The 26,074-nt window shown below is 36.4% G+C and overlaps 2 protein-coding genes across 8 annotated transcripts in view; one reads left to right on the top strand and one right to left on the bottom strand.

The window, feature by feature from the left end:
- Positions 1-7,182, bottom strand: part of KCTD20 (potassium channel tetramerization domain containing 20) — a 34,515-nt gene extending 27,333 nt beyond the window's left edge. Inside the window, exons 1-2 of one of the 7 annotated variants that reach the window (XM_036239374.1) lie at positions 5,893-6,024; positions 3,024-3,079 (exon numbers count right to left, since the gene is read on the bottom strand). The gene's annotated coding sequence lies outside the window, so the exon portion shown is untranslated. Of the gene's footprint in view, positions 1-3,023; positions 3,529-5,892; positions 6,040-7,122 lie in introns of those variants that run through there. The other 6 variants (XM_016152628.2, XM_036239378.1, XM_016152626.2 and 3 more) reach the window with 6 other exon arrangements.
- PXT1 (peroxisomal testis enriched protein 1) overlaps positions 6,151-26,074 on the top strand; it is a 39,317-nt gene continuing 19,393 nt past the window's right edge. Inside the window, exons 1-2 of the mRNA XM_036239422.1 lie at positions 6,151-6,229; positions 22,059-22,239. Coding sequence (XP_036095315.1) covers positions 22,068-22,239 — 172 coding nt within the window. The 5' untranslated portion in view covers positions 6,151-6,229; positions 22,059-22,067. The remainder of the gene's footprint in view (positions 6,230-22,058; positions 22,240-26,074) is intronic.

Raw genomic sequence — 26,074 nt, 5'->3', positions numbered from 1 at the left:
CTACCATATTAAACATATATATGATCTTAAGATATATCCTGAGTTCAAAAATATTAAAATGTGAACTGAAGAATTACATATTAGAATAATGCTTTCTTGGGAAGGACTGTCTTTTGTGTCTAAATTACATATTAATTCCTTTTTTGATATTAAATGTCTTTTCTTTTATGAAATGATGGTGATAGAAAATGAAGCCTAGATTTCTTTTAAATGTCCTAAAATACTGGCAAACTTATGATGGGACCCTGATTTTCTGCCCACAATTTTACCAGTCATGAATCTCAAAATATCTGGGATCTCAATCACCTTCCATCTAAGACTATAACACTCCTACTAATTCACTAAGGTCTACCTTAAATTATCCAAAAATAAAGTGTCTCTTGATTAACTCACTCTATTGTTGGATAGAAATCCTTGTGGGGGGGGGGATTTTTTTTTCCGTGTTGAGCTGAATTTTGCCTTCCTCTCTGCACTCACCATGACTTACTTCTATGTACTGGTTTTAGTCCTGTCCCCTGGAATAACAAACACATCTTTCAGAAAAGCTGGGTAAAACAGAAAAAACAACTGTCTGAAGGCATCAAACAATTAGTACGGTAGCCAAGTCAATTCCTGGATAGATGTGATAGTCAGCTTTATGTCAACTTAGGGAAGCTACAGTGCTATCATTTAATCAAACACTAAATCTAGGTGTTACTGTGAAGGTATTTGGTAGATGGGATTAAAGCCTATAATCATTTTACTTTAAGGAAGATTAACCTAGATAATCTGGGTGTGTGATTGATCCAATCAATTAAAAGGATTTAAGAGCAGAACTCAGGTTTCTCTGAGGAAGAAGAAATTTCACTGTGAACTGTTGCTTCAACTCCTGCTCAACAGTTCCAGCCTGTTCTTCCTGATGACCTAGTCCAGTCCCCACAACTGTTTAAGTCAACTCCCTACAATAAATACCTTAATATATTTATGTGTAAATTTATACACCAATAGATGATATATTACATTATTCTGATAAGTATATAGACACACATAGAAAGAACCATAATCCATAATTAAAATCTTTCCATAAAAAAACCCCAAGACCAAATGGCTTGACTAGCAAATTCTTCCACACTTTTAAGAAATTTTACATTAATCTTACACAAACGTTTTCAGAGGACAGAAAAAGAGAGAATATTTCCCAATTTGTTCTCTGAGACAAATATAACATGGACCTAAAATCTGATAAGAGTATTACCAAAGAGGAATATAGGCCACTTTCCCTTATGAACATAACCATAAAAATCCAAAACAAATTATTAAAAAATCAAATCCAGATATATAAAAAAGGATAATACATCATGACAAAGTTTGGCTTAACATGCCAAGCTCAATATAATTCACCACATTACAGACTAAAAAGAAATGTTTTAGAGTAACTCAAATAGCATGAAATTGTATTGGTATATTAGGTTTTAAAAAGGTAGACTGAAACAATATAGTCATAGAAAAGACTGAAAATAATAATTATCCTCCCTTAATTGCAGGCTCATCATACGTGATTTTTAAAAAACTTGTTTACTGAATCTTCCAAAGCCTCTAAAGTAAATGTTATTACTTTTAAAATGAGAAAAAAGGAAAATGTATCTCTAAATACAGGGAATTCTTCAAGAAAATGTTAGATTTTCTTCTTCTTCTTTTTTTTTTTTTTTTAAAAAAAGCTTTGAACAGTTTAGGAGAAAATTTTTAAAAGAAAATGATATATTACCACATGCAAGCTTTTGACATTTTCCAATCTAAAGAATATGCTCACTAGACAAATTAGGAGTTTAAATATATGACCTAGTTTCTCAAGCAGATTATTCAATGGGGTGACAGGATAATCTTGATAGCTTTAAATTCAAAGCAATGACTTAATGCAGTGGCATGTGTTTCTTAGGATACTCAACAGCAAGCATGATTCTAAGTAACAGGTAGAAGGAAGGACAGGTGGGCAGGCAGAAAATCTTGAAAGGATGCTGTTTGAGTCCCAGAGCACAGGGTGCTCAACAATAAAGGCAATGGAGCATTCAGATGATCTGGCATGTAATTCCCTAAATTGACTGCTATGAGCTAAACTGTGTTCTCAAATTTTATATGTTGAAGTCCTAAATTCTCAGAACGTGACTGGAAATAGGGACTTTAAAGTAGTAATCACAGTTAGATGAAGTCATTAGGGTAGGCCCTAACCAGTATAACTGGTGTCCTCTTAAGAAGAGATGAGGACACAGAGAGGCACGGTGTAGAGACACAGAAAAGAGAAGACAGGGAAGAGAGACCTCAGAAAGACATTCCAGTGCTTTCCAAAAGTTTAGTATGGCTTCTCCTGTTTTAGTAAGAATAGAGATAGTTTACTTTAAATATAAAATTATCACAAAGCCTTAAAATTTCAACAGTGGAAAGAATGATCCAAATCTAAAGAAAGCTCTATCTTGAAATAAATTAAATTATGATATTTTAAAAAACCATTACAGACAGCATTTCCTGAGAACTTAAAATGTCTCAAGCATAGTTCTAAGCACTTTACTTGAATTAAATCAATCATAACTCTGAGGTAGATACTATTAATATTAACTATTTCATAGAAACATAGAAACTGATGAATACTTGATTCAAGCTAGTAAATGAAGGAGCTAGGGTTTGAACCCAGCAAAGACTGGCTCCAAGCCCACATTCTTACACTACCAAATGAAGTATAGCTGACCCGTGAATAATGTGGGGTTAAGGGTGTCGACCTCTCAGTGTTGTTCAATATCCGCATAAGCTCTCTGCACACGCAAATTCCCAACTGTGGAGTTGACCCTTGAGTAACTTGGGTTTGAACTACAACGGCCAACTGAATTGAGGTCGTTTGGGAGGAAAAAAAAAAAAAAACCCTTATAAGTTGAACTGCATAGTTCAAACCCATGTTTAAGGGTCAACTGTATAATCAGGGCACTACTGAGCATAAATCTTAATTGCCTTGAAGTCAACCAATTTTAAATTTGAACACTGGTTCTGCCACTTACCAGGTGTATGTATGACTTTGCTCAAGCTTAAACTCTTTGTGTCTTAGATTCCTCGGCTATAAAATGGAGATGATGAAATGAGACAATAGACAAAAGCATTTAGTACAATGTTTGGTACATAATGTTTATGAATTATTGAGTTCTTACTACGGTATTTCTAATTCTACTTTCATGACCACACAACAACAATCCAACAATGTCTAACTGAAGGACTTCAAACAAAAATATCAAAAGTTCTCCTCTTCCATCCACATTTCTTTCCTTCCTACTATTCTAGAACTGCATATACTAGTCCAATAATTTCATATCCTATAAGAACACTAGAATATGTTGAATCATATTAGTAGTTACATCAGTCTTATATTCTGTCTCCTACAGAGATACCTAATAACTTTTATAAGGACAACAGTATAGTTATGTGACAACTTCAAAAGATTTAGGCATTGCTCAAATACCTTACATTCAAACACATTCACCAATGTATTTAACCTTTATTGAATCTTTTTTTTAAAAAAATACTGAATTCATAACATCTTTTAGGATTACAATATAACTACCTACTTACTCCTGTCATTTTATTAATTTCAAGCTTCAGAGTTCCTTATTTTGGTATTCCCTCTTCGTGATTTATTTGGTTAGATCACATTCTCCTTCAATCTCCTTTTTCCAGATAATATTGCTTTGGAATTATGTGAAAGTCTCCATTTTCTTCACCTTCTTATAATTGAATTTCTCTAGACCTTTTCCATTTTTGAAGCATTTTTCTTGAGGCAATTTAGTAGGAAAAATACTAGGCTAGGAGCCGGGAGTCTTCACTCTGTCATCTCATCTCTCAGATTCTTTATCTGAAAGATGAGAGGATTGTACTAGATAAATTTGTAATAGGTTTCCTTATATCTCTAAGCCTCATAATTCTATGACTCTGGGTCTTCCAACTAGAAATCATTCAATATTCCAACAATTTCCCTAAGATTTTTACTCCAGGTAGTCAAAGAGGGGCAGGCATGTTCAGATTCAGGGGACAGAGGTACACAATCATCAGGAAGCCTAGGTCTATAGAAAGAAAGACATGTTCTTTTGTGAACCAATAGAAAGATTAATAAGAGAAATCAGACAACAAAAATACTTGCGACAGGAAAAAAAAAGTATGAAACACATAGCCTAATTTTAACTTCATCCCTACACATCTTCTTGAAGAGGGACTAAGAAATTGAAAAAGATTTTGGCAGCAGAAGAGGCTATCCAGCCCTCATTTCTACCTCCAGCTAGCAATGTTAACTCTGTGCCATCTCTGTAATGTTGTTGCTAAAATGGCCTCCTACAGTGCTTTGCACAAAATAGACATTACTGGGGTATTTCAGGACTGAATTAATGTTCAGCTGACTTGAAAGCGCTCATAAGTGCTACTGGTACTGCTACATACCGGGAAATTTAAGAGCTCAAGGCCATGGGAATTACATGGCAAAGGCTGCCTTGGTTCTAAGGGAAAGAGAGTGAATTAGTTGCAAGAGGGAAAATTTGGCCTAATGGCATTGCTGGTCTGATGATACTGCAAGTAGCTCCTAGAAGGAAATAGGCACTGGCTATTTCTAAACTACCAAGGCAGTATCGGAGTATGTATGAAAAGTCATTTCCTACTCTGGTGTCAGAGTTCAAGAAAACACTATCTTTTCTGAAGTTTTCTTCAAGAGAGTCGGTTTCTTGGCTTATGACTGGTTAGGAGGCAAGGGACAGTAAATCAACAAAGAAATAAAGGAATTGAGCAGTCCTAAAAATTCTCAGGCCAGCCCTATGGTGGTGTTTCTCCAAGTGCGGTCCCTGGATCACCAGTGATAGAGCAAGGGAGGGGGTGATTGCTTTAAATGCATACCCAGGACCTATCACATATCTAAAATCAAACTTCTGGTAGTGTACTGGCATTTTTAAGGAATTTGAGAACTACTTCCCCAGAATTTGAGGGTGGGGGATGGGGGGTAGCCAAGAGTGAAGTTCTTTGACTGTAGATTCATCATATTCCACTGGTATTACTACAACACTCCATTTTGGGGACCATTAAAGAAAAAACCTCTCAATTTCTCAAGTAATAACTGCAGCTAGCTGTTTAAGAACTAACAAGGGCACAATTAAAGGTCCTGGAAAATGCGTTTTCACAAACTGATTAAACAATTCCTCCACAGCCCTGTTTATCCTGTTTGTTCGCTGGTTTCAGAAAGAATCACGAACTCTGAAACAACGAAGGTTTTTTGATAGTGCAGAGCTAGGCTTGTAAACCTGAAGACACTGTCTGCTATGAAAAGTAAGATTTTATTTATAAGAAAATTACTGGTTATGGTTCTCCCCAGCTCTTTTGCTCTCAGAGCCACTGATGGAAGCTAGTCATTTGTGGATGACAGAGAAGGAAGACTTTGAAGCAGAAGTGAAAAGAGCGAGCAAAAATGCACTCTCTGCTCTGTAGTTTGGGAGGAAGTCCGACTAACTACGTAATTTTTAATGAGTTCAATTAATTGCCAGAAAAAAAAACGGGTCTGCAAATGTTTTATCAATAAACACTCCGGGGTTCTCGTCATTCATTCAGACGGGATAAAAACACCAAAGGCCTGCAGAAAACAGTCAAGTTATACTTTAGCTATCCCTACGACTGTGTTTACGATTTCCACATAGGTGACCCCCCTCCTGGATCGTCAAACCTTACCCCCTGCACGAAAACAGGCGCCGGGAACCCACTTGCCGACATTTTTCATCGCAATGATTTTAGTCTCGCGGCCTTTTCACTGCGGGTCGGACCCAGCGGACGTCCGCCCAAGCCGCGTCCTGAGGAGACGGGCCGGACACAAAGGCAAATCTCGGGGCCCAGCCCACCGCCACTTACCTGCCGCCCCCTGCCGCGCCCCAGCGCTGGGGGCCCGAATCCGCCCGGGAGGCGCGCGCACACAGCGCCGCGAGAAGCCGCCGCGGGGACCGGCCGTGCCGCAGCAGCGCGCGCCCCCCGCCCTGGCCGGCGCGGCCTCGCGGCTGAATCACCCGGAGCTTCACGTTAAGAGTCCCCGGCGCGCGGGGCACGCCGGGAAGGCTAGGCTCCCGGCCCGCCGGCCCGGACCGCGCCGTGCCCTTCCCGACACGCCCCACCCGCCGGAAGGAGAACCCTGTCTACGGCCAGGGTAGATCGATTTCTGAGCTGCGGATACCTTCTCTCTCAATTGTTAAAGGTATAAAACGGAAAAGTTAGTAGTTATCTGAATTGCAAAATAACTCGCGCAGCCCCAGGACAGCTAATGTTTATAGAAAATTGTGGAGTCCCAATCTCTACATTTGAGGGAAGGAGCAGTAAGAATAATGGAGTTCCTTAAACACGTTCAGGGAACGTGTTGGAAGCCCCTATCCTGGGTATGCATTCTGACCAAAAAGAGGAAAAGAAACGTATTTTTCTCAAACACTGAGTTGAATTACAAATTTTAAATCAACCGGGAGCAAATTGTTGGAAAGCTCGTTGTGTTACGAGGGAAAAAAGAAAAAACTATTCAAAAGAACATCTAAGTATAATTTTATAAAATGAATGCTAGAAAACATAAGGAAAGAAATATCAATCCTTTCTGTTACGATTTCTAGTGGCTTTTGTACTTTTAAAAAGTTACACTAATTAAGTAAAACGTTATACTGATTATGCAAACCATTTTTACTTTTAAAATGTTAAAAACCATATAAGTTAATAACAGCATGGTTTCTTAGATTCTGAGTCAACTTCTTTTTCGTTACATAAGTCTCTTAAAAACTAATTTGGGGCTAAGGTTTAGGATTAGAGTTGAAATGTTAGGAATATGAGAAAATAGTTTGACTCTCATTCCAATAGGTTGCAAATAGTTGCTGGTTACTTGTACCGTGTAGCAATATTGCTTTTTCAGGGTCAACATTAATTTAAAAAACTGAAACTATAACTTTTCATTATAATTTGATTTTAGAGGTCTAGAGTTCATTCCCCATTTTTACTTTTTCACTTCACTTATAATGATTATAGAGCAACTAATACTCTGAATCAGGATAGGCCAGGTTATGATGCTGCACTAGTCACCTGAATGGGAGGTAACTGTACAGGGCAGCTTACCTCCATGTGGTGACTCAGCAGTCCCAGTTGCCTCCATCTCTGGCTCTGTCGACCCAACACTAGGTTTCATATTGAGGATGGCAGAAGAGCTAGATCAAAGGATCCTGTCAAGGCTTTTCTTTGCCACATTTGGACATTTCATTGCTGGCCATTTCATTGGCCTGAACTAGTCACATAGCTCAATCTGACTAAGAAGGCTGGGAAGTAAAACTTCCTGTGTGCCTGGAGAAAAGGAACATGAAAAGTTATTTAATGAGCCTGTAGCATTGTCTCTGCCACAGTGTTCAATAGTAAAAATAAACAATTTGAGTAAGTGTTATAGGACCCAAACTTTACAACCAAAGTAAGATACTGTTCAAACTAATGCCTTTATTTCCATTTCTGTAATGTACAGTGTTATGCCCTTCAAGTCAAGAGGAGGAAAGGAAATAAAAAATCTTTCTGATGTTCCTGCAAGACAATTCTTGAAACAAATTCTTCCTTTCTAGAAAGATTTCCCTCTGTACGTTTGTAATATGCAAAAACTGGCTCAAAGTTTGGAGGATCAAGCTAATTACTGTATCTTTTAATTAATAGTTAAGACTAAATAGTTCTATTTTTATCTGTAATTTCATGTAATGAATGAATAGCATATCAGACCTGGTACCATTTTTTGAGTAGACATCAAGGAGATAGAGTATAAGAAATGTATATTAATAGAAAGGTTGGTTATATGCTGATTTTTATCACCTTATTTCTACTTGAGTGCATCTCTAAAACCTGAATTTTTCACCTGTGTTTTTATCTGAAGCCATTTGACATTAGAAGGTAATGTCAAATGAGCAGTCTTGGAATTTTCAGTTGTCATCCTGGCCAATTCAGAAAGCAATACAATTCATCTCATTAACTGTTATTTAAATCACTTTAAATATAACATCTATTAAAAGTATTACAAAGCACTTTTCCCAATATTTTACAACACTAAAATTTCTCAACAACTCTGGGAGATAGATTTCATCCCTCAGATTTACAAATGAAGAAAGCAAGACATACGTATCTAAGATCATTAAACTACTAAGTGGTGCTGATGAACTGAGAACCCAGATCATCTGATGCCAAAGTTATTGCTAGACATCCACTGAGATATGGCAGTTCCACTTAACTACTTCCATGTGAACTCCTGAGCACTTCCAAGAGGCATCGTACATGCCTCCAGCTGTTAACACCAAACAACTAATTTAATGTTGACTATCTTAGAATGAAAATATTATTTAAAGTAATAACTATTATCAATTATTATATAAGAAACTATTCTTTCTACATACATCATATGACAGTAGTAAATATAAAAACAAACCAAAAATCCCAAGATTTTTGAACTCTCTCAAAATACATTTGCAATTTTTTAAACTAAATGGTTTAGTTGTATGATCTCTGTACTACTGCGAACATATAAATGAGACTTTTTGAAAGAATGACCACTTTTATTTGAAGTCCAAATTGTGCTCAAATATAGATGTAAATATTTATTTACTTTCTGACTTTCTAGAGGGAAGCCAGAATCCTGCATATTGACCCAAAATAGATTCACAAGAATTCTTTTTACTTCATTTTCATCAGTTGACCTTTGTTAACAAACTCTTTGTGAAAGTCGCAAAGGATTATGAACAGCAGGAAATAAAAACTGGAGTAATACATAATCAACCAGAGAATCAAAAATGTTAAGTTTCTTAGTGGTTAGAATTTGCTACTATATTTATTAATATACATCTGCTTTATGTACAACTTCAGTGTGCCTTTTAGTCTCATTTGTAGGGAATGTCTCATCTGCAAATTCAACAAACAAGGCATAGGACCCCAAGAGAACTATGTTGATGATGATGTCAAGATCTCTCTTCTAAATGAACTTAAAAAGTTCAGTTTGATTATTTGAGTAACCAAATAAGAGATAAGGGGAAGTAAATCTACATAAAACTATTCCACTATTAAGTAAAAAAGAAATGATAGGACATTCCAATTTTGTAACCTCCTGTGAATTGGTAGATAGGCATTATGCATCAGTATCTCCAAAGATTTTCTCTTGAGGGAAGACCACAGGATCACCTAAAATGTTACTAAAGGGCATGAACCTAAATCCGATCTAGACTTGAGGTCCAGTGGCCAGTTTGTAGGAAACACAGGGAACAGAGGAACATGTTGAAGTGCATCATGCAATTTGCAAAGTCCTGATTTTGGGAGACTACAGGTCAAAATGCCTCTGTTCTTCAAGCAATAAATTGTAAAGTTAAAAACAAAACTTAAAAAAATATATCAAAAAAGAAACTTGAGTGTGTGTATGGGGTGGAGTGGGGAGGAGAATATATTGTCTGGGAGTGAACATTGGGGTGATAAAAGCATTAAAGAAAAAGGGAAGTGAATGAGATTATTATAAACATTAGGATAATGGTTACTTACTTGGTGGTAGTGGTAGGGAAATGGTTGTGACCGAGAAGGGACACATGGAAAGAGTAGGTAGTGAAGTTCTGTTTCTTGACCTGGTGGTGCTTACAAGGGTGTTTGCACAAACATTAAGACTAACATTTCCTTTGTGCTGTCTTCTGTGTCTGTGTTTTATTTTATGATTAAAAGATTTTAGTAGCAAGTTTGGAGGGTGAGGCCAGTTCTATCTAAGAGCTGAAATACATTTTCTTTACACAGAGCTATTTGCAAATATATCCATGTAGTTTCCTGGGACAATATTAAGGTTAAATTACTTTTAAAATAAAAATAAAAGCTTTTTAAAAATCCCTTGAAAGATATTCCAAATTGTAATACAATTTTTGAATTTTATTTAGATATCCTGTCTTTTTAAAAGGTAATCGACAGGTAGGTAACAGTGTATTTTGAGTAGAGGAAAGGTAACTGGAATGATGAAAAATAAGGAGACTAGAATAATTTTTTGAAGCTTAACGCTTAAATTCCAATAATGGTCAGGAGAGTAATCTATAAACATTTCCCACTGAGGGCATGAGCTCCCCCGACTTTCCCCCATCTACATGTCAGGACAATGTCTTAGGACTTTTTTAAAGTACATAGAATCCTCAGCTCGAGATTCAAGAATCAAATAAACCTCTGTAAATAAAAGCCCTGAGAAGTTAGAATGAGGGAATCAAAAAAGGTAGAAGTATGTTACCCTGGGTTTCAGAGGTGGCTGGGTGTAAACTGATAATATGTTTATCTCTCATTACTCATGTTACAAGTTTACAGACTCTGACCTAATCCAATGCCCCAGCTATGCTGGCTCACATTACCTCTGTTTGTGAATATACAAGTCTCATTCTTGAACTCAATACTGAGAATGGTGGTAAGTTTTGAGTTTTAAATAAATTACATTTGAAAAAGAAAAAGACAAGCCCCAAAATATATATTCTTCCAACTAGGATTTGAACCTGTGAACTTTAGGTTTATGAAATAGACTCCAGTCACTTACTAGGCACCACTGAAAACCGTGAGGTTCTTTTCCCTTGTTCAAATTATACCTCCTCCTTTCTCCAAACTTCCAATAACCTAGAAAAGGCAAACTCTGTTCACGAAAGCATGTGTCATGGTCCCTTCCCTCTACTCTATGAGAAATTTTATAATAATAATAATAATATAATAATAAAACATAATGATGGGAACTAGACAAATTCAGAAAGGTTTTTTTTTTTTTTTTCTAATTAACCAAGAGCCTAAAGTATTCTTACTTATTTGGGGTTATGATGCCTACTTGGAATAAGTCGGTGTTTGTGAAAGTACAAGGAAAGGAAATATAAAAAACATGAAGTATTGACAGATTCATTCATAAGGCAATATGATGTAGTGGGAAAAAAAACATTGGAAAAAAAGTCGGACAACCTCGGCTTAAGGCCATTCCACCACTTACTGACAGAGCAAGTCACACATAAGTGTGGGTTTCCTAATCTGTAAGATGATAACTGACCTATCTTTTGCCTTGTGGTTGTTATGAAGAAGAAAACATCATTAAAATTTATGTAAAAGTATTTCATAACCCCTAAACACTAGAGAAATTTAAGGTACTATTAGTATTAATGTTATGCACATACTCCATCCAAACCAGTATTATCTTTAAAAGGAACACCCAAAGACTTAACATCACGCCTTAATTGCCTGCCTTAATGTCAACCATAAATTGTTTGTATATTAAAATAGTCTGATTTCCTTAACATTTATTATGTAGTTTGAATGAAAATAAAATGTTATATTGATGAAATATTTTCAATATTTTCTCCTTTTATCTATACCCACTCATAGAGTTACTATTTTAAAGAGAATTTGACACCTTTTCTTAAGGGGACACTTGGTTCTCTATCAAAAGTATCCTTTTTAGTGCATTTAAAAAATGATATAGTAATTGTCTTCATAGATTCTTATTCTTAAAAGGTTGCCAAACACACACACTCCTAGGCTGAATCTGGAAGGACTTACTAACTCAGTCCTTCTTTAGCCGCTCTTTGATTTTTAAACATATGATTGTAACATCTCCATAAGGTTGAAGAGAGTAATTTCTTCTATCTCTGAGCTTTTATAATACTCAACACTTAAAGTTTAGCTAGTAATTTGAGTTGCTCTCTCTAGCTTTTTATTTATTGTAAATGGAGGTAGGCCCCTAAGTTGCTGAAAATTAGTAGATATTCAGCCTTGGGGTGGAAAGCATATACTTAGAAGTCGACTTTGAAAAGGAGTCAGGTTAGAGAAAGCTGAACAGGGATTAAAGAGAGCTGACATCAGGTACCAGCCTGGTCACCTTTGGGTCAGTCATTAAGACATCTCATTTCTTTTTATCTAAAAATTAGAAAGTTTGGACCAAATAATAGCTGCCATTTGTTGACTGTCTCCTACATGGTAGTGTTAAAAGATAAACTGAAGTATATTTTAATAGTTTATTTGAGTAAAATCAATTTGAATAGGGCAGCATTCAAACTAATAGATTAAAAGGAGCTCCGAAGAGCTTTACAAAATGAAAACTTGTAGGCAGAACGGAGGGGAACAAGGAAGTTATACTGGCAAAAAAAAAAAAAAAATGCAGATTGGTTATTGCAAAATTACTTTCCTTTAAGGCAGAGGTCTCTAATCTTTTTGGCACCGGGGACCAGTGGCTCCTATGAGAATCCAAGGCCTGATGATCTGAGGTGGGGCCGAGGCAGTGATGCTAGTGCTGGGGAGTGGCTGCAAATACAAATGGAGCTTTGCTTGCTATTCTGCTGCTCACCTCCTGTGTGAGGCTCAGTTCCTAACAGGCCACCAATTGGTACCAGTCAGCGCCTGGTGTGTGTGTGTCGGGGGGTGGGGGATGGGGGGTGGGGGGGGAGTGGTTAAGGACCCCTGCTTTCAGGGTTGGCAGGGGTCTATCAGGCAGATTCCCTAACTAGTGCTGATCAGGTGATTCCTGATTGACTGGTTTAAGATTATTTCTAGGAGAGCCAAACTGTAGTTAAATCTCAGTTTCCTAATGTAAGGCTTAGCATAGCGACTTCATTTTGGGCCTATTGTCTTGTTTTTAACAGAAGGTAGGTACTAGCTCAAATTCTCCTAGTAGCCTGGCAAGACGGGCCTTCATAGCCCCATATTACAGATATAAAAATCAAGGCTCAAAGCGATGAGGTTTTTATTTCAGCTCACATTAGGTGAACTGCATGGAACCATTTCAGCTTTGTAATTCTAGGATTCCATAAAGAGAAAATCCACCTTTTGGGCTTATACTTCCCTTTTAGAAATTATGTTTAGGATTCAGTTATGAAATGTCAAATGTGGGAAGGGCCTTCAAAATCATGGGTACCGAGTTTTTCACTTATTAAGAGGGAATCTAAGGTCCAAAGAGGAGCAGTGACCTACCCACAGCTGTCATTTATATTCTTTTTCAGTTTTGTCCTTAATGATCATTTTAACCTTGATTCTACCTGGATAGAAATATACATAGGAAGGTGGGTCACAAAATGGTGTTCATCCAGGGCTCCAAAACCTTCCTAAAGATGACCTTGGTTATGTGTGCAAATATTGTCTGCTCAAATAAGCAGAATTTCCAAGATTTGAAGGTCACTGGAGGACATTCCTTTTTTGCGGAAAGGTATAAAATAAGGGTGGTGAATGTTTCCACCCAGAACCATTGAGCCACTGAAGTCAAAGACAGTCATACATAATTAAAAAGCAACTTAATTTAGCTCTTAACATGTTATTAAAATAGTTCTTAAAAATTAAGCACAAATATAGGTATATTTTTACATTTTAAAATTATTTAAACACTAAAAACAGGGTAAATTTCTATAAGCAATTAACATTCAATAAACGTAATATGTAAGTATATATTATGGCTAGCTAAGAGGGAGAAATCGCCTGGAAGGAGAAGGAGGCAGGAGGGAAGAAAGAAAGGGGGGGAGGCAATACCAAATTAAAGAGAAAAAAGAGGGAAGAAGAAAGGAGAGAAATACAGGAAGAAAAAAGTTAAGAGTTGAGAAGGGGAAGAATCACAAAGAAGAGTTAGGGAAAGAGAAGGCGGAAAGGCAAAGAACAAAGAACTGCAGGGGAAGCCTGGAGAGATGAGTTAACAGTTTCTTTTTTTCATTCAACAAATGTTTATTGCCCACCCACTGTGTGCAAGGCACTTGGATAAATTCATTTCTTGGGAGAAACAAATATGCATTACTCCTCTGTAAAAGAGTCAATGGTTTCATTAGTAACTTTTTATGTATATATAAGAATGAAAAGTAATTTATGTTTATTTAGAAAATTTTGAAAATAGTGGAATAAAGACTGATTTTATTTTTCTGGGGAAAAGAAGGAAGTAAAAAAGAATCTCTAATTCTAGCCTATGGATATTTTACTGTCTTCTGTTTTGTGTTCTTTTTGATGGTCATTTTAAAAGGCAGCAGATACCCAGGGAAAACTCTTCTCATGGAGATGGCAGAGGTGTAAAAGGGCAAGCAGAAACACACACCAGGCCTCTTCAGGCCTAGACTTGGAACTAGCACACTGTCAATATTGTCCCAGTCTTGCAAAGCCATTGCAGAGATGTGGATACAGGGTAAAGAAACTGGCTAATAATCATACACTTAATTTTATATCATATAAAAAATGTAACTTTTTAACTATAACATACATTTAAATTTGTACTTTTACCTCTTCCAGGACAATGCAAGGACCATAAAACACTTTGTAAATCACTTTTTAAAACAAATATGTTATCAGACCTCTTCTCTCTTGGAATGACATGTGTGGTTAATAGAAACTACATACAAATCCAATTTAAAAATCTGTATGACACCTTTCTCATAGAGGAGAATGGAAAGGAAGCTAATTTATAATAGTAGTTACCTTAAAACAATATGTATTTAAGTATGTTAAAATTCAGGAGTAATACAAGAGAAGACTCAATTTAGTAGTTATTTGCTTGCACCTATGCATAGAATCACTGTGAATGTGACAGCCACAAATACAGTATGATAAGGTATGTTAAATTAGTAACACTTATTATGTGTGGTGTTGCAGTTATCTGATTTTCTAATATAATAAACAAACAAAATAATAATAAAATAATAATAAAAGTGTGAGTTTCTCTTCATTTCTCCTTTTATACTGTAGAAGGATTCCTAGAAAATCCACTGTATATAAAACCCATGTGAAAAATCTCTGTGCTTCTATATGTGAAACAGACTTAAGTTATAAACTCAGAGAATTATATATGGATTTTTGTGTTTTTGTTTTTTGTTTTTTGTTTTTTTTTTTACCTACACGAATAACTTGAGGAACAGTACAAAGCTATACAGGATGTAGGACAATTTTTTTGTGTGTGTGAGGCAGGACCTTGAGAAGTAGGACCTTGACATTGGAGTAGGTCTAGAGTACCTGATTCTACCTATTAAATCGTAATATAACCCCCTATTGATATAACAACATGAGTGTACTCCAACGTTTTCAACAACACCCTCTGTTGAATTGATGTTCAACAACACTGAGGGACTGGTACCACCCTCAGTGAAGTCCACTTATATATCTTGTACCATTAAGTTTTTGCTCACTATCAAAGCTAGTACCTTGCACAGTGCCAGGCACATAGTAGGAATTTAATAAACATTTCTTTAGTGAATGAACACAAGGGTATTCTTTTTACTTACACAGCACTTTTCATCTTCTCTATGACAATCACTCGGAAATTTAAATTTCCAGGCTTAATCTCTCTTCTGAGCTCCAAATTTGTTTGGACAAATGCTCACTTTATATCTTCACTGGAATAATTTTCAGATACCTCAAAATTGAATATATCCAATTCATCATTTCCTGCCATTACACCCCTCTCCCAAGTAAAACCCACTACCAAACAACAAGGCAAAATTTTCTGTGCTGTTATTCTCTGGTTCACTAAATGCCAACATAATCCACTTATTTCCTCATCAAAAACCTGGGCATTATCCATGATTATTCTCTCTCTATCATCCCACTTTCTAATGAATCAATTATAGTTCTTCAATCTCAAATTTATATACTTTTCCCTATCTTCAGTGCTACCATACTAGAGGACTACTAAATTGTCTCTTGCTTATTTCCAAACCACCATCCACCCACAGTGGTCTTTTAAAACAGAAATCTGATCATGTCACTCTCCCGTTTAAATCCCTTAAAAATTTTAGATAAAATCTAAAATCCTTAGTAGGACATATAAAACCCTGCAATGATTTGGCCCTTGTCTGTATATCTTTTCTTATTTTGGGCCACTTATCCACTATTTTTCACACTAGCTTTCTTTGGCTTTGCTTCTTTTTAAAAATTTTTATTATTTATTTTTTCCATATTTTTTTAAATTATGTATTTTTTTATGTGACATTGGTAAGTTTCAGCTATATATTATAACAGTAAGGCACATATTTATTTACGTTGTGTGTTCACCTCCCATAGTTAGATTTTTTTCTGTCACCACATATTTGACCCCTTCTACCTCCCCTCTCCCCCTCCACCATTGCTTCTTTTTTTAAACATTAATTTTCATTTTTTAAAAATAATCTTAACATATAATTTAGAAACCAATCATTGCTAAATAGTTGAGGACAAAAACTTTTTTCTCCCAAGATCCCTGCTTTCATCTCTATTGGTTTATTCCTTTCTTTTGGTAGAGTTCTCCCTTCTCCAGTAGTTTCCTGAGGAAGGATGCATGGAAGGCTAATTTTTTGATATGTTGCAGGAAAATGGGGCTTATTCTAGTCTTACCTGTTAGTTTGATTACATGTATAGTCCTAGATTAAAAAACACTTTCTCTCAAGATTTTGAAGGTTGTAATGTCTTATAGCACCCAAATGAATTGTTCTTAGTTCTTTTTTTTTTTTCCTCCAATCTGGAAGTTTTTAGGATCTACTATTTATCATTGACGTTTGAAACTTCAGGATGTGTGTGTGTAAACCTTGGCATAGTTCTTTTTATTTGTCATTCTGGGAACTCAGTGGGCCTTTTCATTCTGGAGATACACGTCCTTTGGCTTTAGAAAGTTTTCTCACATTTATTTATTGGATAATTTCTTTTCTAAATATTTTGCATTTTTTCCTTTTCTTCCCCCCCCATACTTCCTATCATTCAACATTGTTTCTAGATCCTCTAGTCTTCATTTTCTTCTATTGTACATGTTTGTTTTCTACAAATGATTTTTAAAAAATATCTTCGAGGGTGGTTTTCAACCACATAAAAGTACCATTCAGAAGATTATCTCTTAAATTGTTAAAAAGAATAAAGAGAAAATTATAACATTTCTGCTGATACATTTTTTTATTTTAGTTAAAAGTCTAGCAATCTAGTGAAAAGTTACCTTTGCCATGTAACTAAATACAAGTATTTTCAAACTGCATGCTTTTAAAATATTTTATTTCTTTTTTACATACCTTAATTGGCTGACAAAACTTTTCAGGTACATATTTCCTGTAAGCCTAAATAAATATAAATATGAGTGATTGTTAATTCTCTTATATGCCAAATTCTCTTGGATTTTACTTAATCCTTATATAGCCAAACTATTCCATGAAAACTAAAGATTTCAGTTTTATCATTAACTAATTTCCCAATCCAATTAGAACCTGTATTAGCTACCTCACTTGACTGAATTCAACTAATTTATTTACTGCTTCATTCTATTTTGAATTCTTTTCAGAATAGGCCACAATTCTTACAGATATTAACACAAAATCCTATTAAATTTTAGATATCTCTTATGACTTTTTCCCCCAAGTTTTCATTACAAAAAATTTCAAGCAAAGAAAAGTTGAGTGTATAGTATATTCAACATGAGTATACCCACTACTTAGATACAACAATAATCAACATTTTGACATATTTGCTTTATTTTTATAGTTATTTATTATTAACAATTTCAAATATGAAGAAAAGTTGAATCATATGATCAACACTATTAGTTTAAACACTATTGTTTAACTGTTCAGAATAAGTAGTTGTGATCATTTCCTCATGTTTGCTTTGACTATTTTGCTGAACTTTTTGAAACTAAGTGCAGACAACATGACATTTCACTCTAAAATACTGCAAGATGCAACTCCTAAAAATAAGGACATTCCCTGTAAGCCTATATTAGGATTATCGTGCCGAGGAAACGTAACAATAATTCCTTAATACTATTTCTCTCCCCTCTCCCCTCTCCCCTCTTTCTCTTATGCTGAAACCCAGGAACAAATAATACCATTTTCTTACAGCAGTTTTTTTCATAAAAAACAAAAACAAGATCCAGAGTTCACATATCGCATTTGATTGTTTTATCTCTTTAGCTTCTTTTATTCTAGAATAGTCCCCCTATCTGCCCACCATTTATCACTCTGTATTCCTAATTTTTTAAAGAGGTCAGACCAGATACCTTATAGAATGTTCTCATGACTTTTCCTGACTTACAACAACCTCCAAATTTATTCTACTTTGGAGAATTTCTTTGTCTTTATCTTTCGACATATAATTTTTATTAAAGTTTAATTATGCTATGTGTAATTTTGAACTCCTCTTTCTTGCTCTTAGATTGTTCCTTCTTTTAATATCCTGTTCTTTATGAATATAATGTTTCTCTGATGATACTATAATTTCTTTGAAGTATTTTTATGTTTCCTGCATTGTCTTTGTTTCCTATGATTCCTTTTTTTTCTCTGAACCTTCCATGTTGGGGGAGTTTTATTTTTTCATGTTGAAGGTTTTCCTCTGTCATCTGATGAGTTTTGTCTAATCATATTTTGAATGATGTCCTAAAAGCTTATTGGAAGCTCTGAGCATGTGTTTGAATTGTGTCAATTAAAAGGATTCATTTTAGGCTTTTCCTATGGGGACACCTAAGTGTCAGTATCTGTGGCTCTTTTTTCTAGCATGTTCATTCCCCCCCCCCCCCGCCCATGCCCACCGCCCCTCTCCCCCAGCCAAGAAGACATACTCTTTATTTCCTGCTAGAGAGCAGAAATGGCTATGAATTTCTGTATTTGAGCAGGAGAAAAGGCCTGGGTGTCTCATTTTCTGTTTCAGACTTAATTTCTCTTTTTTCTGTAAGGTGACCTTCCTTGGGTCTGCTAAGTTCTTTACCATTCTCCACCCATTTTCTACTTTCATACATTGTGGTTTAGGGTGACTCACAGTTGAATAAAGATGAAATCTGTTTTCTGGTTTTTCTTTTCTTCCTTGTTATTTTTGAGAGAACTCAACTATCCTGAATTGGAAAGTCTTCACTGATTTTTAGTTCTTCAAATGCCTTGAATTCTTTACTGCCTTGGGACTTTTGCATTGGGTGTTCAGCTGAGCTGTTCTTATTTCCTTCTTCAACTTCCCTCCTGGCCAATTCCAAGTCATCTTTTAGGTTTCAGCTTGAACATCACTCCTAGATGAGTCCTTCCTGACCACCTAGATTAGCTTAGGTCCACTCCCCATGATATGTTCTCATAACCCCTACCATGACTAATTAAATATATACATCTATTTCCCCTGCTAGGCTGTCACCTCCATCGGGGAAGGGACCATTTCTATCTTGTTGACTGTATTTCCAGTGTCTAGTGCAATGCCTCGTATTCAGTAGGGGATCAATATAATTTTTTTTTTCATTGTTGACCAACATATATTTCTTACTACAAAGATTTGTAGCTTAATTTACAGTTCCCACCACCAATAAGTAGTTATTTAGAATTCAACAATTCTAGTTATTATTATTATCTAGTTATTTTTATGGAAAACTATACTATAATATAGACTCATCTATTTCCAAATTTATTTTACAATGAACACTTTTAAAATTATAATGTACCAACAATAATATGTACTCAGATTAACAGTGTATACATTTTCTATTGCTGTAACAAATTACCACAGACTGAGTGGCCTAAAACAATACAAATTTATTATTTTACAAGTTCTGGAGGTCAAAAGTCTAAAATGGTTTGGCAGGATTACATTCTTCAGTTTCCTTGCCTTTTTTAGCTTCTGGAGGTTGCCCACATTCCTTGGCTCATAGACCCTTTCTCACATCACTCTGACCTTTACTTCCATTGTCACATGTCCTTCTCTGACTCTGACCCTCTTGCCTCCCTCTTATAAGGACCCATATGATTAATTCGGGTACAGATAATGCAGGATAATTTCTGGTTCTATAGCCTTAATTTAATCATATCTGCAAAGTTCATTTTGCCATATAAGGTAAAATATTCACAAGTCTGGGGATTAGGATGTGGATGTCTTTGGGGAGAGGCCATTACTTAGCCTACCACACACAGAAAGCAACATGTGAACCCATAGATGAATTAATTGCTGAAAGAAATGATAAAAACTTTTCTCAAATATTTAAAACTTTATATCTGAACAACCTCCAAACAAAGTAGATAAAATAACTTTATAAAGTGAAAAATATCTATATATATTGAAATAATAAGACATAATACCAAACATAAACCAGTGATTGTTAAATAGACCACATACATCAGATCAATGTTTGCTGAGGCTTCCATGTGCAAACCCATCATCATGCTTTTGTGAATCCTGGGATTTCCTGGTATTTTCAGGTAGGCACACCATTTCCTGAAGAAAATTTTCCAATAATACAAACAACTACATAAAAAAGTTTTTATTACATATATTTAAAAATAAATATTAGATGAAAAATCTAGTATTATTTTTTTCAATAAATACCTCTTAACATCCTGCAGAATTGTTTGGGAATACTGTATCATAATAAAAACCTATTTGGGGAAAGTCGAGTCCAACATTCTTTTGATCATTTATTTTAAAAGACCATGGTTAGACATTTTACTCTCATTTCTCTAGCAATGCCATGTAAATAACTAGTACAAAATGACAGTTTCAAAATGAGTTGATGGGTAAATCTGTCAGCTGGGTCTTTCAGAAAAGAACCTCACCTAGTAACTGCATCTTGACTATCAACTTTTCCCATTTAGTAATTTAATAGTTTTTTTCCAGGGCTTATCTGGCTCTGATGTATTAGCTAGAGAGTATGATCTTTTCCCAATGGAAAGTTTACTTGAGACATCAAATTAAGGTCAGAAGTTCGGCTGATGAGTATAATTAAAAGGTTAGGATGCCGAAGGCACCAAAGATGCTCAGGAACTCACAAACCTTCATCCCACAGCTCAATTTCCCCTAATCTGGTCCAAATTACAATAATTGAAATATTGAAGTAGCATTCTACACTGGAAAATGTGGTACATTTGGTGAATGATGAGTCAGAAGTCTACCTGATGATTTCCCTGCCTTGGTTTGTATAGCTGAGATAGCCACGTATTTCCTTTCTTTCAGAGTAATTTCTTTTCAATTCTTGCTTCTTCTAATACTGAAATACAGCTTTACTGTTTATTACTGTCAAATACAGTATATCACTAGCCGCATGTAACTACTGAGCACTCAGAATGTGATTAGTCCAAACTGAGATATATTTTAAGTGTGAAATACATACCAGACTTGGAAGACTTACTTTAATGAAAATGTAAAATATTTTAATAATTTTTATATTACCTGTTGAAATGATCATTTTTGGATTTATTTTGGGATACATTTAGTTAAACTATAGTATTAAAATTTTACCTTTCTTTCACTTTTTTAATGTAGCTACTAGAAAACTTAAATTACGTATGTGATTCACATGTTTTTATTAGACAGTGCTGATCTAAGACTCCTGAAGCCCTCCCCTGTTACCTTCTTTAGTAGTTCTTTATGGTCTGACCTCTCTTATTCATTCCTTTCCTTTCCAGTAACTGGTTAGATTTAGCAGGTAAAGTTGAAAGTAAGACTCTGTGGCCAACTTTTAAGTTGAGAAAATGAGGTGCACTGATAGACAATGAAAGTCTTAGCACAATTCTTTAACTTATTGGATTGGTTCTACAATATTAGAAAACAAGAAAGGTCAGGAAAATAGCGTTCATTAATATCTGTAACAATTGTAGCTATGGTCTGTGTATACGGAGGATTAAAAAGAGAATCATTCTGGGGAGGACACACACACACACACACACACACACGCACACACACACACGCACACACGCACACACACACACGCACACACACACACACTAAATTAGGACAAAGAATGTATTCCATCTCTAACCCTCCCTACCTCTCTAAATTTTTGATCTATTTTTCTTCAGCTACACAAATTTGTCTTTTTCTACGTGTACTAATTTAGACGGTTCTGTGGAAGGAATGTGGCTATTGAAAAGATGAAGAAAAACTGCTGGGAAATGAGGATGTGGGGTGGTGTAGCAGATCTAAAGACCAACCTACACAGAAAGATGTTTATTAAGTTTAAAAAGACCTTAGAGATCACCCTGTTCCATCTTCCACCCAAATCCATGACCCTTTTATATATGGAATAAAAGCTGCTTGTATTGTTAGAACATCAATATTCATCTAACATACCAAACATATACTGAGAAATCCTCTGAAAATATATTTTTCAACAGGGAAAAAACATGAAGCAGAATAAACATGATGCCATTGTTTGTGAACCTAAAGAACTTCTGAATCCCTCTCCCAAAGTAACAAATTGTTGCAAATCACTGTGGGTGAAATACAGTTTTCAGAAGGCATACATGACCCGACTTGCCAGCAACCAGCCAGTTTCGGCCATGTCAAGGAACCGCGGTAAGATATTATTTGTATTGCACTAAGAGAAATATTCTACTTAGCATGAATTTCCCTTGGTATTTAGGTCATACATTTGGACATTAAATAGATTATTTAATCATTTAACTGTAGGAAGATAGTGGTAAATCTATTCATCGAAGTGCTAGATGGTAAAAATCTAAGGCTGACTTTGCTTCATGGTATTTAATCTCTTAGTTTATATTAGCCCTGAATCATTGATGTGACAGCTAATTAAGATGATCCCAAATCGACTAAAATAGATCAAATTTAGTTATTAGGCTCATAAATATTTATAACTGTTTACATATGTTTAATCATGTTTCTATTGTGAATTGTACTTTTAAAATTAAAAGCTATCCTGCTTATCACTTAAAAAAATAAAATAATTTAGATCAAATTTATCTTTTAATAAATATTTGTCTTTAAACTTGACCTGACAATACCTGCCTTCTTAAGGTAGGAAGAATTCAATTTATGCTCCTTCTTGATTTTGCCAATACAGGAAAGAACATGAAGGAAAGATAAACTTGAAATTTTGTTTTGCAAAAAAGTATGATTCTTAAACATTCCAGAATGTTGGATAATCGAAGTCTTATGTTTTCAAGAGCAATAAAGAGTGTTGGGGTCAAATTTATGAGTTTTTAGGTTAAAAATATGCTAGACACTTGAAAGGAATTATTAAAACTAATCTCAACATAATCTCCAATTTTAAAAGAATTATATGCAACTGAGAAAGTGGAAATTTCAAGCATCCTGAAATTTCAAATATAGTATCCATTTTACAGAAATAACTCAATTGACTAAAACTTCGTATTTTCATCTGTGCAAGTGTCAATTATTTTTCAAAGCCTGAGATTAGATCACCTGTGAATACCTTCTAGAACATTTTTTTTAATCGAGGTCTAATTCATGTGCCATAAAGTTTGACATTTTAAAGCTCACAATTCAGTAGTTTTTAGTAAATTCACAAAGGTGTGCAATCATCAATATTATTCTAGAACTTGTATTTCATTGTAAACCTTTTCCAATATGTTTTCACACTCACTGTACCGCTAGATCCTCAGATTCCTGGTGACGCTGATGGGTACCTTCTGAGGTGCCCTCGGGCAGTTGTCGCATTTACCCAAAATACTTTCCTAATTACAGTTTCACTTCAAAAGCAGAAACGGGGCGAAGAATTAATAATGCTACTACCTTTAATTTATAGAGGAACAACTTAATCTATGTTTGTTTTCATGCCTAGAACTCTCGTTTTACTGTGTATGTAAAATCTTCTTTGTGACTGGTATTTTAGCCTGGTGGACTACCAGTGTGCATACAACGGCGGATCCCCCAATTAATTGTGGTAGCAAACACAAGCCTCCCCTTTCCTTTCCACACTGTTCCTGGCCCAGGAGGAAGCAGTACGTTTCTCTCATATTTTATGATATTGCTGAAGAAACGGGGATGTGCAGACTGAAGGGAGCAGTGTGAGAGGGACCCGGTGTTATTTCGGCGTCGTGAACACTAAGTCTAGGGTAATGGGAGGCGCCGGGCAGTGTATTCCCGGTACCCGGTTCCCTCGCCTCCAGCTCCCCTGAGTGCCTGGGAGCAACTGAGTCGCGCGGCTGCTCACGCCGGCTACCACCTCGGGCCGCCGCTAGCGCCGTGCATGCTCTCCATTGGTCAAGCGCGCCCACGTGACCTTTACCGCGAAACTGCCCTGCGGAGCGCGCGCTTTTACCGCAAGGGAATGGACTTGGGCGGTGTAGCGGGTCCGGGGTTGTGGAGGTGCAGGAGGTTGCTTGGAGAATCCGGGGAGGCCACCCTTCCCGGAACCTTAAAAAAAAAAAAAAAAAAAAAGAGCCCTAAGCACTGCCCAAAGTAAAACTCTTAGTGAGGAAGCTGATTATTGAGAAGGTCTCCTTATCCCCTCAGTGGCTTTTGTCATGACCTGCGACACAGTGCAAATGGGAATCAAAAGCCATTATTAGCTGGAAAGTGGCTAGCCGACACCAAAATTTATCTCTGTGACTTTGGGTAAGTCTACACATCTGAACAACTCTGGGGGGAAAAGAAACAATATTTGTGTGGGGAACTTAAAGCTACTTTTTCTTAGAAAAGTTGACGGGTTGGGTAGGATCTTGGGAAGTCCAGAGAAACCCGTTTGATTTGTCATTTAGGGAAATTAGAAACTCTTGGAAAGCAAAAATGAGTAAAAGCAAGAAGAGACCCTGCCCACGTCTAAAAATGTAATAATTATTGACTGGAAAGGGAAGAGTTTTTTAAAAACCCTACATTATATATTTGTGCGTGTGTAAGTACTATAAATGGGATATATAATTGTAGAAGTCAGTAAAGTCCAGTAATTCAGCTGTTATCACCCTTTGAGAGTGCTTAAATGCTCATTTTGCCTCTTTGTTCTTCTAAGGCTCACCAACTGTCCCCATCCTCCTCTAGGAAACATTTTCTTTTGTCTATTCATTCAAAAAAGCACTAGGACATACTATATGTCAGGCATTGTGTTAGGTACTAGGGTGACAATGGTGCACAAAAAAGCAACAGCCCCTTCCCTCCTGGAGCACATAGTACTTAATTACACATACCACTGTTAGATATAATGTAAGTTCTAAGAAGAGATCCAGATGCTGTAGGGAGCTTTGACCTAGCAGGGAGGTTTGAGAAGGCTTCCCTCAAGATGTTACCCTGGACCCTAACCTGAAGGGGTTAAGTGAGGTGGAAGTTGCAGGCAAAGGGAGCAGCTCATGCAAGGGAGATCTGCCCATCTTAACCATTTCCACTATACGTACATCAATCTTGCCTCTTAGTACTCAGAAGACACTTCTTTTTTCTTTCGGTTCCAAATTTTAGGATGTAACTTGTAACCTATAGGCAATGTTTATGCAATAGATAAGTATACTAATATACAGATCTAATATTCATTATCATCTGTTCTTTTACATAATAAAAACATGCAGTGATTATAACTAACTGTAGACTATGATGTATTTCAATAGCAGTAAAAGTAATAAAGATATTCAAAGCACTGAGAGATCACATTATTTTGGAAGACTGAAGAAAGGCATCTAGAGGAGAAAAACAATGGCGTAGATGATAGAGGTTCTGTTCATCCCTCTGGTGACCAAATCAAAGTTGTGACAGTAATAAGGAGCAGTAGCAAGGAAAGGTCGCCTGGGATCTAGATGAACAAGACATACATCTAGGGAGAAGTCCAAGAAATCACCCTGCAATGGCAGAACATAGGACAGGCTAGGACATGGGGCCGCCCTGTCTCAGTTCCCTGAGTGAGAGGGAGGCTGTGGCAGCAGCAGAAGCTTCTTAAAGGGGCCGTGTCCGTGAGTGAATTTTTGCAGTGACGGACCTGCTCATTCTGAGCACCAGTGCCGATTCAGCTGTGCGCAGGGGGCACCAGGGACTTACAGGGAAACATTGTCTGAGTCAGAGCCAAAGCAAGACTCACTCTGTACAGAAGTGCCAGTGGTATCCATTGTTCCCTGTTGAGGCCTTCCCCTCCCACCTCCCAGTGTGCAGATACAGCGCCATCATAGCCAATGAAGTCATCAAACTGGGTAACAGAGGTCGCTCCACCAAGAGGATTTCCCTGAAACCCTGCCTCCCCCAACTTGAGGCACCACCCAAGCCACACCCAGGTATATCCTCAGCGAGTCAGGTGCTCCTTGCCGAGCAGTGCCAAGACTCAAACTGGAGGCAGCTAGCCTCGGTTTCTGGTGTGGCCTTTTGAGGCAACTGTAAGCACAGCACCTGTGGATTGCTTGCTGAATATTAACAGGTGGCCCTGGAGGGGTAAAGGCTTGGGCTAAATTTGGCCTCC

The sequence above is a fragment of the Rousettus aegyptiacus genome, unplaced genomic scaffold (genome assembly GCF_014176215.1).
Source record: "Rousettus aegyptiacus isolate mRouAeg1 unplaced genomic scaffold, mRouAeg1.p scaffold_m13_p_1, whole genome shotgun sequence".
NCBI lineage: Eukaryota > Metazoa > Chordata > Mammalia > Chiroptera > Pteropodidae > Rousettus > Rousettus aegyptiacus.
Note: the sequence above shows the minus strand (reverse complement) of the source record. Positions and strands in the feature narration are given on the sequence as shown.